Source organism: Triplophysa rosa, linkage group LG12, assembly GCF_024868665.1.
Source record: "Triplophysa rosa linkage group LG12, Trosa_1v2, whole genome shotgun sequence".
Classification (NCBI taxonomy): Eukaryota; Metazoa; Chordata; class Actinopteri; order Cypriniformes; family Nemacheilidae; genus Triplophysa; species Triplophysa rosa.
The window spans coordinates 13,982,194-13,998,006 of NC_079901.1; the positions used below are offsets into that span (position 1 = coordinate 13,982,194).

Below are 15,813 nucleotides of genomic sequence, written 5' to 3' on the forward strand. Positions count from 1 at the left end.
CATACATCCTTTGTTTATACCTCCTCGTCTCAACGGCTATCGTGGCCCATGGTTGCTTAGCGACGACAGACGCCAGGAGAGCGCAAAATCCAGGAAAAAAGGTGCAGCTCGCGTTTTCGCAATGTGAATCGGGCCTTTGTCGACCGCATACGTCATCGAGGTTGTCTCATTTCATTGTAAAATTAACATGTATTGCTCTTAAGACGTTAATCATTGTAGTTTCATTCTTAACATGAAATGTAACGGTTGCTTTTCTGAAATAATAAAAGCAATCTCAATGCCTTACTGAGCGTTCCCACCAAACGCGACATGCGCGAATGAATCGCGCTATTCTCGCGTAGTTAGAAGCTTGAACATTTTGAGTTTACTCGCTTCATTCGCGCGTGAAATTCACAACAGACGCAAAGCTCGAAAAAATAAAATGGCGGCCGAAACACCCGTTGGAGCATAGTTTTGTATAAATGTAAGTTTCATTTTCACTTTCAACAACTTCTGATTGCATTTTTAGCGAGAAAGTGGTATTGTAGTTTTTAAATATGTGATTAGTTATTGCAAAGACGCTCTCTGTTTATAATTAAAATAGACTTCAGTTAGGCTGCTTATCTGTTTCTCTGGGCTGCCTTCGTGCACAGACGCTGCACGTCACTACTAGAGCAAGCTCCTGATTGGTTAACGCGGCGCGAATTTTCGCTAAAGTTCAGATTTTTCAACTCGCGCAAATCACGCGTCAAACGCCCGAAACGCTCAATTCGCGCGAATCGCGTCATTCGCGCCGCCTCAAGCCAATATTATCCAACTGCAATATCGGAGGCTGCACTCTCAGGGACGCACATCTGGGGCCGCACTTCTAGGACCCTAATTGGTTTTTACAGCGCCACCTACCGAATCGGAATTAGGAGAGAACCGTAATACCAAGGACCCTTGTTTTTGAGGAACGAAAAAGTGCAACTAAGACAGTATATCCACCCAATTCTAATTACTTAATTTTTAAAAGGTTTATTACACACAAATACTATATTTCATGCAATTAAACCTTATTGCTAACAGCTGAATGTAAAAAAATAATAAAAAAAAAAAAAAAAAAAAAAAAAAAAAAATTAAAAAAAAAAAAAAAAAATAAATACCTTTTTAGTCACTAGATCAACCACATTTCAAGTACAGAGTGAAGACACAATGATGACTCTGGGAGCAGATTTAAGATTGTGTTTATTTAAAATCACAACTGAACAGTTGAACACACACACAAACACACAAAAAAACAATATAAATAAATAGACTTAAATTAGGCCGAAGCCCAGTACTTGACAATTTATTTATTCATCTTTTGTCATACTTCTGCCTGCACTGAGCTGTGTCCTTGAATAGACTACACAGTACATTACAAGATCTAGCACATGGTATTTTAACAGTCAATTATTATGATGTCAAATGTAACAATCAATATTATAGAAACAGTGTCAAAATGAAGAGACATGCATCGTGGGATTAACAAATTGACTGTGAGCACGAGACAATTAAAACATTAAGATGAATTTAAATGACTTAAAATTGAAAAACAATGAGTAATTAATAAGGTTTCACAACGAAGAGTGCTACAGTTTATTGTGCTGGCTAGGTCTAAAATTAAAAATCATCCCAAAATCACAAAATCAACATACGCTTGCCAGTCGTGCTACAGTTTCGCTAAACGAATATACTTACAACTCGTTTTACAGCATTAGAAGCTTATATTGTGGCTATATATTGCATTCAAGACTATTTAGCAACTCACTTAGGCTACATTAACTTTCCAATAAAATGTTAAATGTTTTTAATGTTGAACTAATAAAAATTAATTCAAATTTGACACTCACACTCTGATTGTAGTCCATTCTGGAAATGCACTCGACTCGTCACTTCCGTTGTCGCAGGGTCCTAGAAGTGCGTCACCAGAAATGCGGTCCTGAGAGTGCAGTCTCCGATATTGCAGTCAGATACTACTCCCTCATTCGCGCGAATCGCGCCGCAAGGAGGTCTATCGCGTCTTTGCATTGATTTAACATGTAAATCACTCGCGCTTAAAAGCTTCATTCGGGTCTGGTGGGAACATGCGGACGATAAATGCAACCTCCGGAGCACGTAACGTTAGCCTTAGAAATTGAGACGCAGCTGGTATCCCACGCTGACTTTCAAATGCTTCATTTAAGCATTAGCATCCTTTACATAATAAAAATGTAGATAACTTACGTCATCAGTGTTGTAATACATGGTGACAATTACCCACTTCAAAAACCAGTGTTACGCTCTTGGTAACAAACAAAGCAATTTAAACATAAATTCATTCAACGTTCAGCCAGCACAAACGACACTTCAATACAACGTTATTTTGCAGTTTGGCAAGCGTTTGGTTTGTAGGGAAGTATGCGTGAATGACTCAATTTCTGAATGGCAATGTTTGTTTTTCAGCTGTAACAGACGCCTCTTGAGCGCCACGTACCTCTTCGAGCAACAGGACTTGACAAGTTTCCCTGGAAACCCTTTGACAAACACGTCCGTGTCCAATGACAGAACAAGGCGCAAACTTCAGAAGAGGAAGTGGGACGTTAAACCAATCAGCGGAGTGAGGAGGAGTGTCATGTGCTTCAGTAGGCGGGTCCGCAGTCTCGTTTACATTAGGGACCTGTGTAGCAGTAGCACACATATGATGAAATCAAGTTGCAAATGAACTGTCAGTGGTGCGAAAATCTCTGTGACGCTTGAGCGACGACAGCTACGAGTTTGTAAATACTACTCTCAGGGGATATTTGAGGGTAAGTGCTCACCTGTTGCTTTTACAATATGCCTGTATTCATTTCACAAGGGATTGTCAAAGATGCATATGTGGAGAAGTATGTCGGTTTTCAAAGAAAAAGAAATTCAGAAATCCACGTCATTCAGTATCCATGTATATGTCTAATACTTTTAGACCACAGTCTTGATTCATTTTGATTGATTATAGAGTTAAAAGGATTGACCAGCCTCCGGCTGGAGGGAGGTTTATCTTACACGTGCGTGTGACGTCACATTTGTAGGAACAAACCTACACCCTGATGATGAACGTGTCAAAACGAATGACGGCACTGGAATTATTTGTTGTTTTTTCTTTCTTTTCTTGTAGTTTAGAGATCAACTGCTATTTACGTATCCTGTTAAAAACACGGTTATTCCACCCAGTAATAGCATTTACATGTAATATTATATGATTTTGCTGATGTTCTTTATACACAGATGTGGGGACGTAATGGTGTGTTTTGCTGCTTCCCGATACTGTGTCTGTGGGCTTGCTTGAATGCAGTGCCAGTTGCTGTTGATAAGACCAAAGTGAGCCCTCCAGCAGAGGAACTGGAACCGCCTAAAAGCGTAGTACGTAATATTGTAACAAATGCAACTTTTTAAAATAAATCAAGTCGATTTTACCGGTTAGACAGATTTGGTAAGCATAACCGTAATGGTGATGTTTTAGGCAAAATAGTACCAAATAAACAAAGGCATGAATTAGGGCTGGGCGGAATGACGGAATATTCCGTTACCGCGGAATAAAATGTCAACCGTAAGAGATTTTTCTATTCCGTGTATTCCGCGGAATGTAAATAAGTAGGCGTGGTTAACTCGGCGCTCTGCAAATTATAGGCGCTATTCTGAAAAAAAAACTAATGAATTAATCCACCCGTAACAAATGAACGTATCAAACATTCTTTTGACCTTCTCTCAGTCTATAGTTTAGTGATCCGCTCCAGTCCGGCGCTTCTCTCACCCGCAGTGCTCGTGCAGGGATCTGCACCAGCATTTAAAAAAGCTCAACACATATTTCAGAAGTCAGGTTGTTTTGAAAACCTGTTAATAGTTTTATAAAGTTTAACTTCAGGCGAGCCAAGGTGAAACTTGCGTTGAAATGAGCGATGATGCTCGCGAGCGCGTGAGCGCTTTGTGACGCGCTTCTACCTCCAGTTTTGAGAGACGCGCATGTGAGGAGTCACCAGAGACTCGCAGTGCAAAAACAAGCCCGACAATAAACAAACCTAAAGACAGAGAGTCGCAACACATTAACAGTGCTCATCTAATAGAGAGTGAAGAGCGTACAGACCCCATGAACACCAGTTTATAACACTAGTCATACTGTACTCTCATTGTTTGTACATATTCATACTTTATTGTTATATATGTTATCTATCTTCCTACTGTATACACATGACATAGCCAGAAGATAAATATGAATAAATAATACAACTGATTATCAGAACTTAATTTGATGTCTTTAGTACATTTTCATAACTTGCCTACATTTTAACTATGGTGAGCATTTAAATGAACTGTAATAAATAAATTAGTTAAATCAATCTATGAAAAATGAGGTATAAAATATAGAATTTTAATGGGAGATAGTTTCATGAAATATATCATGACCATGACATAAAATTACTCATTCCGTGAAATAGATTTTTGGCCATTCCGCCCACCTCTAGCACGAATTGCTTAATCTGTTTAAAAAACACCCATTATCATGTTTATCCACTTTATTTTGAATTAATGTAGGATACAGGACTGCACTATGACCGTTACCTCAGAGAAGTTGTTGATTTCCTGGAAAAGGACCCACATTTCCGAGACAAACTTCATAACACGGATATGGAAGACATTAAGGTTGTGTAGGACCTTATTTCCTTATTTTGCATTTCACAGGAGAAATCGCATTATATGTAAATACCCAGTTCTCTTTTCATTTCATTCCCTATGTGGCAAAAACAGGTAGGGAAGCTGGCTAAAGAGTTGGACTTTGTCAGCCATCATGTGCGAACTAAACTCGATGAGCTAAAGAGGCAAGAAGTGAACAGACTGCGCACCCTAATAAAAGTCAAACAAGACCTAGATGGAGAAAGAGGTATGACAAAATAACTTCTGGCTATCCTGCTTATAGACACACTTTGTCAGCAAATTTGTTGTTTTTTGGCCCATATTTGTACAGAGCATATTTGCAAGATGTCATTCATCATCTTATCTTTTGTTAATTTACGGGAGGGCTCAGATCACAGATATTCAGAGATGCAGTTTGTTGTACCTGTATTGAGTTTCATTCATCAAACCCTTTGTATCACAGTTTGTTTTGTAACCTGGGACTACAGCACGACAAAGAAACATATTAAAATGAGTTTTTCCAATATTCTTTAAGGTATGACAGTGGACCACCAAGGCCTTCTGAAGCAGTTTGAGCATCTCAATCACATGAATCCACATACATTTGAAGTGGATGATTTGGATCGCCTCATTAAATCGGTAGGATTCAAGTCAGTCTTCCTGTTGGGTTTACCATATGCTTATTACAGTTGCTATATACTACAAGCCAAATGTGTCATTCGCCAAATGTAACTGTGCTCCTCATCTTGCATTTTCACTTCTCTCTTTACTTAATATTTTGGTTAATGGAAGGCCACTAATGACTTGGAGAACTTTGACAAGGACCAACATGAAGAATTCAAGAAATATGAAATGATGAAGGAACATGAGCGAAGAGAACGACTTAAGACGCTGGATGAAGAAGCACGTAAGAAAGAGGAGGAACACTATGAGGAGATGAAGAAGAAACACGCAGAGCATCCAAAAATCAATCACCCTGTAAGCAAAAGACCAGCTGGATCAGCAATAACAATAAGCTTTTAAATAGATGCCTGACAATCTTATCATAACTTTAGAAACAAAAGGTTTCTATTTGCTCTGTGACTTCTTTTGTACTTTAAATATTGTTTTAAATGCAGGTTCAGGAGCCTGATTATCCGGTCCTGCCAATCTCTTTCTAAGCATACAGTATATAAACAGCCACGTACCTTTCCCTTATGGCAATTCTTTCGGCCCCCACTCCACCCCGACTACTTCCATGATCAAATTGACTAATTCTAACTTAATTCTAACTAATTCTTAATTAATTCTTAACAACTCAAGCAGAATCTCAGGACTAAACTTCTAAGACATCAAGCCAAATTACTTTACGGTTATTATTTTGTTTAGACTGAATGGATATGTGAAATAGATAGGAAAACTTTTTTCAAAATGTTCTTGTTCATTAAAATTAAAATAACATTTCAGGGTTTTAAAAAAATCATAAGAAACAGAGAACACAATCTGTAATCATAGACTATGTGATATGTATTAAGAAAATAATGAAACAATAAGTATTCTGAACTAGTGGTTTCTGATGTTCAGACCCCAACTTATTGTTTGCTATTTAAATATTAATTGAAGTATTTGAGATAAAATCTAAAATAGCATATTTGGATATGCTAATTCTGTTTGTATGTGTAAACAGGGCAGTCAAGACCAGTTAAAAGAAGTCTGGGAGGAGACTGATGGTTTGGATCCCAGCGATTTTAATACAAAGACATTTTTCAGTCTGCACGGTGAGACCAGTGAACTGCTCTGATTTGAACATTGCTCTATTCTGCTTAACAGTTGATTAAATCTATAAATGACTGTAACATCTGTTTGCTTTTTCAGACACAAATGGAGATGGCTACTTTGATGAGCAAGAGCTGGAGGCCCTATTTACCAAAGAGGTTTTTATTGATCACCTTTCCACTTAGAGCCATCGCTATTGTGTACTTAACGGTTATGGTGGTAAATGTTTGTCTCCATGTTTAGCTAGAGAAGATCTATGACCCCACACATGAAGAAGACGACATGGTGGAAATGGAGGAGGAGAGACTTCGAATGAGAGAACATGTGATGAATGAGGTAGAAGCTTCAATTAATAGTCATATTTTGATTTAATTGAAACATTCAGATGCGATTTACTTGAAATAATTTATTTTGTATTGTTTGTATATAGGTTGACACCAACAAAGACAGGCTTGTTTCATTAGATGAATTTATGGCGGCCACAAATAAGAAAGATTTTGTACAGCAGGATGGATGGGAGGTATAGTTTTTATGTTTCACGTTGACTTCAAAGGTCAAATGTAATCAAAATGGCTTGCCTAAAACTGTTCGATGTCTGCCTCTTTTTAAGACTCTGGAGCAGAATCCAATCTACACTGAAGAAGAGTTGAGAGAGTTTGAGGAGCATCTGATTGGAGAAGAGCAAGACCTCAACCAGAAAACAAATGATCTGGTGAGACAGCGTGAGGAGCTGGAGAGACAGCAGCAAGAGCTTAGTGCACAAAAAATACAGCTACAACAGGTAAGAGTGCAAAATGAAGAGAAGAACAAACACTGAAGCTAAATGTGCTGTTGTTAATTGTCACATGAGTTTATTGAGAGACAAACAACAAATCAGTTTGCAAAAAAGAATATATTCTGCATAGTGACATTTGCGTAAAAGTCCCCTCCATTGTTCTTACATATTAAAAATTATTAATACAGTGCAAAACAATTATGTATTTAAATATTATGTATTAGACAGTGGTTATTTGAAATACTGCTTTCAATTATGACGAAAATAAAATTGTTTTACAGGATCAGTGAAAAATTTTGATCTGATAATCTTAAAGATCAGAAGTCAAAATGCATGACACACTCATTTAAAAAATAAATGTTCGGATAGATAGTTGTAATAAGATTAAGGAAGAAAATGTGCTTAATTGTCATGTCACAGTGCAAAAAAACCTTAGCTAAAAGTGGCTTAGTCATTATTCAAAATATAAATTTTTGTGAGATTCATTTGATTCAGTTTCTAAACAAGTACAGTCTCTACAATTGTTCCTATATAAAACAAATATGAACACTTCAAACCAACACTAGCCCACCTCTATAGTTATTATAAAAGCTGGAGAGTTTAAACAGTTTTTCTGTTTAGGCAGTAGAGCACATGGAGAGGTTAAAATCACAGAAAACAGAGCCTCCAGTCCAGGCCAAAGGTCAGTTGTTTTTTATTTTTAATGTGAAAAGCATATTACTTGTTGCTGTAAATTAATACTGAATTGCTGTAATTGTTTCTCTTCTTATTCTTAGTGAATGCAGTACCATCCGCTATGGAGATATTACCTGGGGACAGTCAATCCTTAGCACAAGGTCATCAGCAAGACTTCCCTGCACATTCTTAGCCCTTTAGGCTATCTCAATGCTATGTGTGTGCGTGTGTGTATTTTGTATAAAGCGCCAAATGTTTCCCTCCTTATATTTAAAGCTTGACATTCTTTGAAATTCAGCCTGGTAGAATAATTAAACAAAAATGTTTATGGGCCTTGAATTATGAATTCCCAAACAGGCTGCTAAAAGTACACATTATGCAATTCAAAATGAATAGGATTCTCTGTGGACAATCACACCAAAGGTTCGATACTTTGTGAGGACATACACTGTAGATCATGCTTTAAACTTGTTTTGGAGAAATTGTTTTGAATCAGTTTTGAACAAACATGACTGGCCAACATTGGTATTGTAATTTACCATTCACAATTTGGCAATATACCAGTGTGAATATGAAATGGATTAAAAATTTGATTAATAAAAAAATAATCATGAATGATAAAAAAATATGTTAGAAAATTGTGCCAGTTTTCACTATACTAATGTAATTTTATGTGTACATTTCTTAAAAAGATTGCCATTAAAAGCATGACTTTAACTAATTGTCAGGTTTTTAGCCATACGAATCCTCGAACCTTGACAAAAGGTAATCAATTGCTTTAACAGGTGGATATTTGTCTGATCCATCACAGCATGAAATAATGGCCTCATTATCGGGGTGAACAAAGAATGCCAAAGACTGACGTGTCCTGGAGTCACCTACAACGGGCAGCAAAACCCTATGAACCTAGAGGTCAAAGAAAGATAAGAATTTACATTTATTCATTTGGCAGACGCTTTTATCCAAAGTGACTTACAAGTAGAATAGCATATAAACATTTTGTCAACACGCTAAACATGTTAAGGTATCACCAAAACAATACATTAAAGGTCACAAACCAGATACACTTACAGAAGACACATAGACGTCACTGGTCCACCTTTGCATCAGATCTGCAATGTTAATTACAACTGTACCAGAAATGGCTGGGATTGAAATGTACTCTCCAGTCCGGCTGAGGACCTAAAAAAAGAATGCACGTCTATGTAGTATAACAACTTAAGACAACTCAGTTTAATTTTATGAAAAAATATATAATACGCACCCTAAATTATAAATATAACATGCCATTGAATATTTTTTCTCTTTTCCTACATGGCCACTCACCTGTAGTCCTCCCTCTGGACTTTGGAAAACAAGTGTGATGCTACCATAGTCCGAGTGTTCACCACAGCGCATCTGATCGGGCTTCACACGCTCACTTTTCAGTGGAGGGTAGTACAAAGTCCGCAGAGTGGTGTCATTCATATCACCTTAAAGCACACATGGGTAGTTAACAGATATGCAGGCATGTGTCCTATGGTGTGGCATGGCAAAAATAAAAAAATAACTTTATAATATACAAACCGTATGAGAATTATCTTCATTGTTAGACACTAATTTTCATATAGTGTTATTTATTTAAAGCGGCCCTAACACACGCGGTTTCTGCCAATCTCATTAATCTTGAGTACCTATAGAGTAGTATTGCATACTTCTTATCTTCGAAGAGTATTTAGTTTGATAACATTTATAAAAGATACAGCTGTACGATTATTTCCGAAAGCATACGGCGCGTGCGGGGGATTGAGGTAGGCTGAACTAAAGCACGTGCGCACCCATTGCCAACAAAACACTGACATCAGTTTCACTCACCGCATGCGGTTCATGTCCAGCATCTTTTAGCGCTGGGACGGCTCCATATATCAGTTTCAAACGATCTCCAAATCCAGCGTTATATCCACCGTTTATATAACATTCATCACCCAAATGCAGTGAACAAACAAACACTTGAACTTCGCGAACGTACTGTATGCTCTCCTGCACACAAGTGAAAGTGACGTCTGCGTCTGTGCATCAAGGTTCTCACACAAGGCTACAGTAACGACCTTAAACGGGGTTCTTCAACTAACTGACTAAGTTGTTTGTGGAATTACACGATTTAAAATCAGAATATTGTGTCAGACCGGATGATATGGTTTACGGTGACAAAACGAATCAAGCTTCTATGCTTTTAGAAATAGATGGATACAAAAGATTGCCATCTACTGAAACAGACACTTGTGAAATTATGCCTTAAGTGTTTATAACATTTTAATGTGTTTCTTTTTCATTTCTATAAGCTGTAATTCATTGAACCCTATAATTTAATGACCCATGCTTGAGGCGTTTACACCATTGGACAATTGTGAGGAAAACAAAGCAGTTTTTATACAACAGTTCCATGTGAGGCAAAGAAATGTTTCACAATAACTGCATTTTAAATGATGAAAACACTAATTATAGTCATTGTTATTTTGTGTGACAGTGAAAATGCCATGTCACATCAACAACCCACATATTATACAACAGTTAGGTTGCATTCTTGAATTTGATTGGTTAAACGTCACTTATATTCAAAATATTAAAGGGAAATTGGGTGACTTTTAGTAAAGGTCCATGTACACAACTTAAATAGTAACTGCAGTAGCATCCACACCCATGGACATTAACACACTGTAGTAATACATTTGAAATCTGTGAGCCTTTTAAATTCCAATGGATTTTTGAATGTTCTATTGTTCATCAGCTGGAAAAATCACTCTGAACGTTACACGATTATACAGTTTCTCTGTATTTTTATAGTTGGAGACTCTATTCAAAGCGATTTTAAATACTTTATCTGTATAGTTTACTTTCTAGGCCCTTGATGGTGTTAATGCTCCTATGGTGTACTTCTCATGTGATATTGTCTCATTTCCGTTCATTGTTATTGCAGGGAAAAGAACAACCACATTCTTTAGAATTTCGTACTTTATGTGTGTGTTTCTTTAATATGCCATGTGTAAGTCACAATGGAGTGTGAACAACGTTTCACTTACTTCCAATATGCTAATGTGCTTCAAGAAAGACCTTTGGCTCTAGGCCTAAACCAATAGCCATCACTTGCAGCACCCTGAGAGAAAGATCTTTACACCTATTAAAAAAAGACACCACGCAATCTCGAAAATCTTCAACTCCTTCAGAGGGCCAATTCTAAGCAAAGTGAAAGAGGAAGATAACATTTTCGATCATATTTTTTGTTAACACGTTCCTATAAAACATTTAGGTATTAAAATCACAAAAAAATGATATTTACAATATCCTCGCGCAAAGACGTTATATTAAATGCCTCCTTCAAATCACCGGGTCGTTGAGGATTCAAACTAAGATACGTTAAGAAAAAATAAAAGATTGAAAGATTGTATCATTTATGAGTACAGCAGTGACGTGAAGTCTATTGCATATCGACTTGCCTTTCCTTTTCCAGTGAAACCCAGCCGTGGTTAATGTTACAAGAGAAATCGCCCCTGCTGAAAGGCTTCTTCATATCGTCAGACAAACAGAAGAATTGCCTGGAAATGTCCATGACTTTGTCCACCTATTAAATAGACGGCACGTGTGAAAAAATAATAGACCGCCCGCCAACAGCCAGAATATCTTGAGAAGTAACAAGTATCTTAAAAATGACAAACCTCTTCTTGATGTATGCCAGTGTTTTTCAGATAAACAAATCCCACCTCCATAAAGGCCGTCCTCAGTTCTTCACTCAACTTCTTAAACTTGTCATCTGATACATTTGTTTCTTCCAGTTCGTAAACACTGAAATCGACGACGGGTATCGCCATATTGACACTGAAAAACGAACTAATAGTAAAGAAACCCCAAACTACAAATCGAATAAAGCACCACCACTAATACACTACACACCAAAAGTGCGTGGAAAAAATAAATATTTTGTCGTACGATTGAAATTTATAATGTGTGTAAATACAAAAAATCCGTATTTATCAAACGAGCGCACGCACTTCTTACACACACGAGTAAGATAAATCCCTCGTTCACGGTCATTAGCATTCGGAAACGCCTCCAATTTACCATATATGGTGACAACGCCTCCCTTTATAAATCACGTGAATGTATTCTGTGCTGTCATTAAACAAATCACCGCAGTCTTTTGGCTTTTTCGACTTAATGCATCAAGTCGAACAAGCCTTATAAAAACGCATTCTTTGCGCAATGCATGGTTTGCTCAATTTGGGTTTTATTATTAATTTTACAATTATTTATAGGTGATTTATTTTCCATAGCCTAAATTAAACTGTTCTGTTATTTTTGGTGGAATTGGTTAATCGTATTATGATTTGGTAAAGCGATGTATTAATAGAAAATATGTTTAAAAAAATTATTTATATAATTTTATGATAATGATTAATGTGCAAACCTCTTTTTAATCTTTTTCAATTATTTTGAATGTTTTATTTGTTTTTTCATATATTGTTCTGTTAAATGTGTCTTGGTACATTGTGCTTCCAATAAAAGTTTGCCAAATCATCCAGCAAAGCGAGATCAGCCATGACACTAACTACATTTCAAATGATTTCCCATTTGTCTTTTATAGCGTTTCACACGCAAATGTGTACCTCAAACTATGAAATTACTAATCGAGTATTTGCAAAAAAAGATCACACGAAACACAAGGTGGCACTTTCTTTTTGTAGTATCACCATTCTACAACCAGATTCTCTGCGTAAGAATGCTCAGAGGTGTGCTTTATATATATATTTACACACAATTCTACGTATAAATTGGTAAATCTCACACTTTGCGTGAATCTGTTCTTACGCACTCACTACGCACATATCTGTGCATACGCACTGTTGATAAATGAGGCCACAGGAGATTTAAGTTTTTGTCCTTTGAATTGAGTCAACAGGTCAATCTGTGTCTTTGCTGGTAACACGTCTTCTTGCGAATTTACAGTTCAGAGCAGTGGTGTAGTCTAGTTTTTTGTAGTGAGTATACTCTGATCACCAACAGCCAACTCATCCATCCCAGATCAACAACCCATGAGCACCACCACACTCACGAATGCATTGAGTATGCCTCTATATGTCATCAAGAGCATTCTGAAATATTTATTGCAAGCAAGATTTCAATAGCCAATGACAGCTGGGGGACTTGCTGGTTTTGTTAATCACTGAATAAATCAGTCAGTTAAGAGTTACATTTAGCCTTAGATGATATAAGTATACAATCCCTAAAGCACAGGTTTGATCAGCTGGCAATTTTCAATGCACATTTGTGACCCTGGATCACAAAACAAGTCTTAAGTAGCACGGGAACATTTTTAGTAAAAGACAAAAATACATTGTGTGGGTCAAAATGATCGATTTTTTTATGCCAAAAATCATTAGGATATTAAGTAAAGATCATGTTCCATTAAGATATTTTGTAAATTTCCTACCTTAAATATATAAAAACTTTATTTTTGTGAGTGGATGGTCTGCCACAGTGCCCCTGATTAACAACTTCAAAGGCCATTTTCTCAATATTTTGATTTTTTTGCACTCTCAGATTCCTAAGTTTTAAACGGTTGTATCTCAGCCAGATATTGTCCTATTTTAACAACTCATATATCTATAGAAAGTTTATTTATTCAGCTTTCAGATTATTTAAAAATCTCAATTTCAAAAAAATGACCCATAAGACTGGTTTTGTTGTTGTTGATGTGTGTGAACACATTCCAGAAAATCACTGGCAGTGTGAACCAAAATCAAATGATCCTGCAACACATTTTGCGTGATAATATGACACCCCGAGACAAATCCTGGGATACATTATGAGTGGATTTTCAGAGATCTCTGTATGAAATAGGCTTATAACTTCAGACTTTGCTTTTCGGACAAGATGCGGAGTGCTCCAGAAGCGCAGTATTTCTAAAGCAACATGGGCCAGTTTGAACTTAAAGACAGAGAAGGCTGGTATACGCTGATTGTGGAATTAAATTCTAGAATAAAGACAGACTGTTTCACATGTTGATTTCATTTCGTTCCGTCAGTAGGTTTATTTCATTATTTGATCCCAGATGAAGCAAATAGGCCAACACCTGTGCCGGAACTTCTCGCATTATTAAGGCGATTTAAATTATGCGCAATCCCGCGCCAAAATTGGAGCCTTGAAATCATTATAAAATGTAAAAACGAATCATCATTAATAATTACAATAACAATATCAAGTGGAATAATGTAAAAAATATGCTTTTGACATAATCGTGCAGCCCAGTCATATCGCAATTAAACCTACTGTATTCATTTATCACAGAAAAAAATAAAAATGACTAAAAGGAAACGAATGTGTTTTTTTATTAGTTCAGTGCTATATCTTAACTAAAAATAAATATTATTATAGTCGTATCTATTTCTGATAGTTCCAGGTGATAATAGACGCGCACGCATTTAAGTCGTGGCCACAAGATAAGGATGTCATTCCCTCAACATACAAAGTCGTGGCCACGAGAAAGGATGTCGTTCCCTCACCATAGGATCTTGAGGGAACTACATCACAGCGTGTGGCCACAAAATAAGGATGTTGTTACATCAACAAGCTGATCTCGTTGCCACAACATAATATCGCGTTCCCACAAAGTAATATCTCATGGCCACAACAGATCACGTTCCCACGAGGTAATATCTCGTGGCCACGACAAACCTAGAGAGGCCTGGCGCAAATCGCGGCATCGGCATCTCAAGTGGCACTTCCGGTGGCTTCTCCAGCAGCCAGAGAATTTCGTCCGGCATCTGTCGTTACAGCGGCATCTCGCAGCGGCACTTCCGGTGGATTCTCCAGCAGCGGCACAACGGCATCTCTAGCAGCCAAGGACTTTCTTTGGCACCCATCGCCCTTTGTAGTAACTGCGCTGATCAATTACATAATCCGATGTAATATTGTAATACTGCGTGCGAGTGACAGCAAATAATGTGTGTAATGATACAACTGTCTGATTCAATATTTTGTTCTTTCAGTGCCGAAGAAATAAAAAAATCACATGAATTTATAAAGATGCAGTGTATACATATTACTTTGAAATGCTATGTAAATAAGCAATAAACTGTTATTCAGTAAATACAGAAATGAGTTTATGATTTTGAAAGTGCAGCATCATCTCCGCAGCCAGAGACTTTCTCCGGCCACTGACGCTACAGCGGCACTTCAAGTGCCACTTGAGATGCTGATGCCGTGATTTGCGCTAGCCCCTACTGCAAAACTAAGTGAAACGAGCATGTCCTCTCCCGGTCGCCGTACATCTCTTATCATCTAAAACAATTATAAACATTGTAGTATAAGTTATCTCTCCCTTTCTCCCTCATTGATTCACCACCACACAAACTGACCTTTGTGACGTTGGCTAGTTAGATACAATTTAATATGACAACAATCTCCTTACAGTTATGTTAATGATAACAAATATGCTCGTTTCATTAAAGACTACGCAGTGGTTTTAAAAGTGTGGGAGAGTTATCGTTATGGGAGGCATTAAAGGCTGTCAAAAGTAGTCAACCAATCAGGGATAGGCTTCCATGGCAGGCCAATGAAAATGCGACCTCTTAACTACAGTAGGGCTAATTGTTAAAAATGCTTGATAAAAAGAGTTGTTTTTCGTGTTCTTTTCTACAAAAGTGTCATGTTAATGTGTAATTCTTGTAAAATAGTATATTGTAAATTGCTGAGTTTCATTCTTATAAAATCTTTTAATATATAAATCTTTTAATGAGTGGATTCTTGCGTGTGGGTAGGTGGGTGGATGGGGGGCACCATGAGGTCTTAATACGCCTCTGGATCCACCACGTTCTCAGGTAACAATTTTAATATATTTGATGCAACATTATTAATCAAATGTATATTATAAATGAACGGTAAGGGAGCGTTTGGTATATTGCATAGAAGTTCAGTTTTATGCC

The 15,813-nt window shown here is 37.1% G+C and overlaps 2 protein-coding genes across 2 annotated transcripts in view; one reads left to right on the top strand and one right to left on the bottom strand.

Annotated features, from left to right (window-relative positions):
* The first annotated feature begins 1,929 nt into the window (after positions 1–1,929).
* Positions 1,930–8,070, top strand: nucb2b (nucleobindin 2b). The gene is made up of 14 exons (XM_057347724.1): positions 1,930–2,042; positions 2,446–2,789; positions 3,247–3,381; positions 4,552–4,659; positions 4,765–4,897; positions 5,186–5,289; positions 5,443–5,628; positions 6,317–6,407; positions 6,505–6,563; positions 6,649–6,741; positions 6,836–6,925; positions 7,016–7,186; positions 7,802–7,862; positions 7,957–8,070. The coding sequence occupies exons 3-14, from the start codon at positions 3,247–3,249 to the stop codon at positions 8,046–8,048; spliced, it is 1,323 nt and encodes a 440-aa protein (XP_057203707.1). The 5' UTR covers positions 1,930–2,042; positions 2,446–2,789; the 3' UTR covers positions 8,049–8,070.
* Positions 8,071–8,587: 517 nt separating this feature from the next.
* Positions 8,588–15,813, bottom strand: part of si:dkey-10o6.2 (uncharacterized protein LOC100124608 homolog) — an 11,068-nt gene continuing 3,842 nt past the window's right edge. Inside the window, 7 exon segments of the mRNA XM_057347725.1 lie at positions 8,588–8,761; positions 8,927–9,037; positions 9,182–9,327; positions 10,915–11,068; positions 11,172–11,238; positions 11,329–11,453; positions 11,548–11,707. Of these exon segments, the coding sequence (XP_057203708.1) occupies positions 8,588–8,761; positions 8,927–9,037; positions 9,182–9,327; positions 10,915–11,068; positions 11,172–11,238; positions 11,329–11,453; positions 11,548–11,707 (937 nt within the window).

Excerpts from the sequence above, each read along its gene's own strand:
- nucb2b (XM_057347724.1), top strand. The coding sequence starts at position 3,247 with ATGTGGGGACGTAATGGTGTGTTTTGCTGCTTCCCGATACTGTGTCTG. Across the intron at positions 6,408-6,504 it reads GACATTTTTCAGTCTGCACG|ACACAAATGGAGATGGCTAC; the intron begins GTGAGACCAGTG and ends TTGCTTTTTCAG. Across the intron at positions 6,564-6,648 it reads AGGCCCTATTTACCAAAGAG|CTAGAGAAGATCTATGACCC; the intron begins GTTTTTATTGAT and ends CTCCATGTTTAG.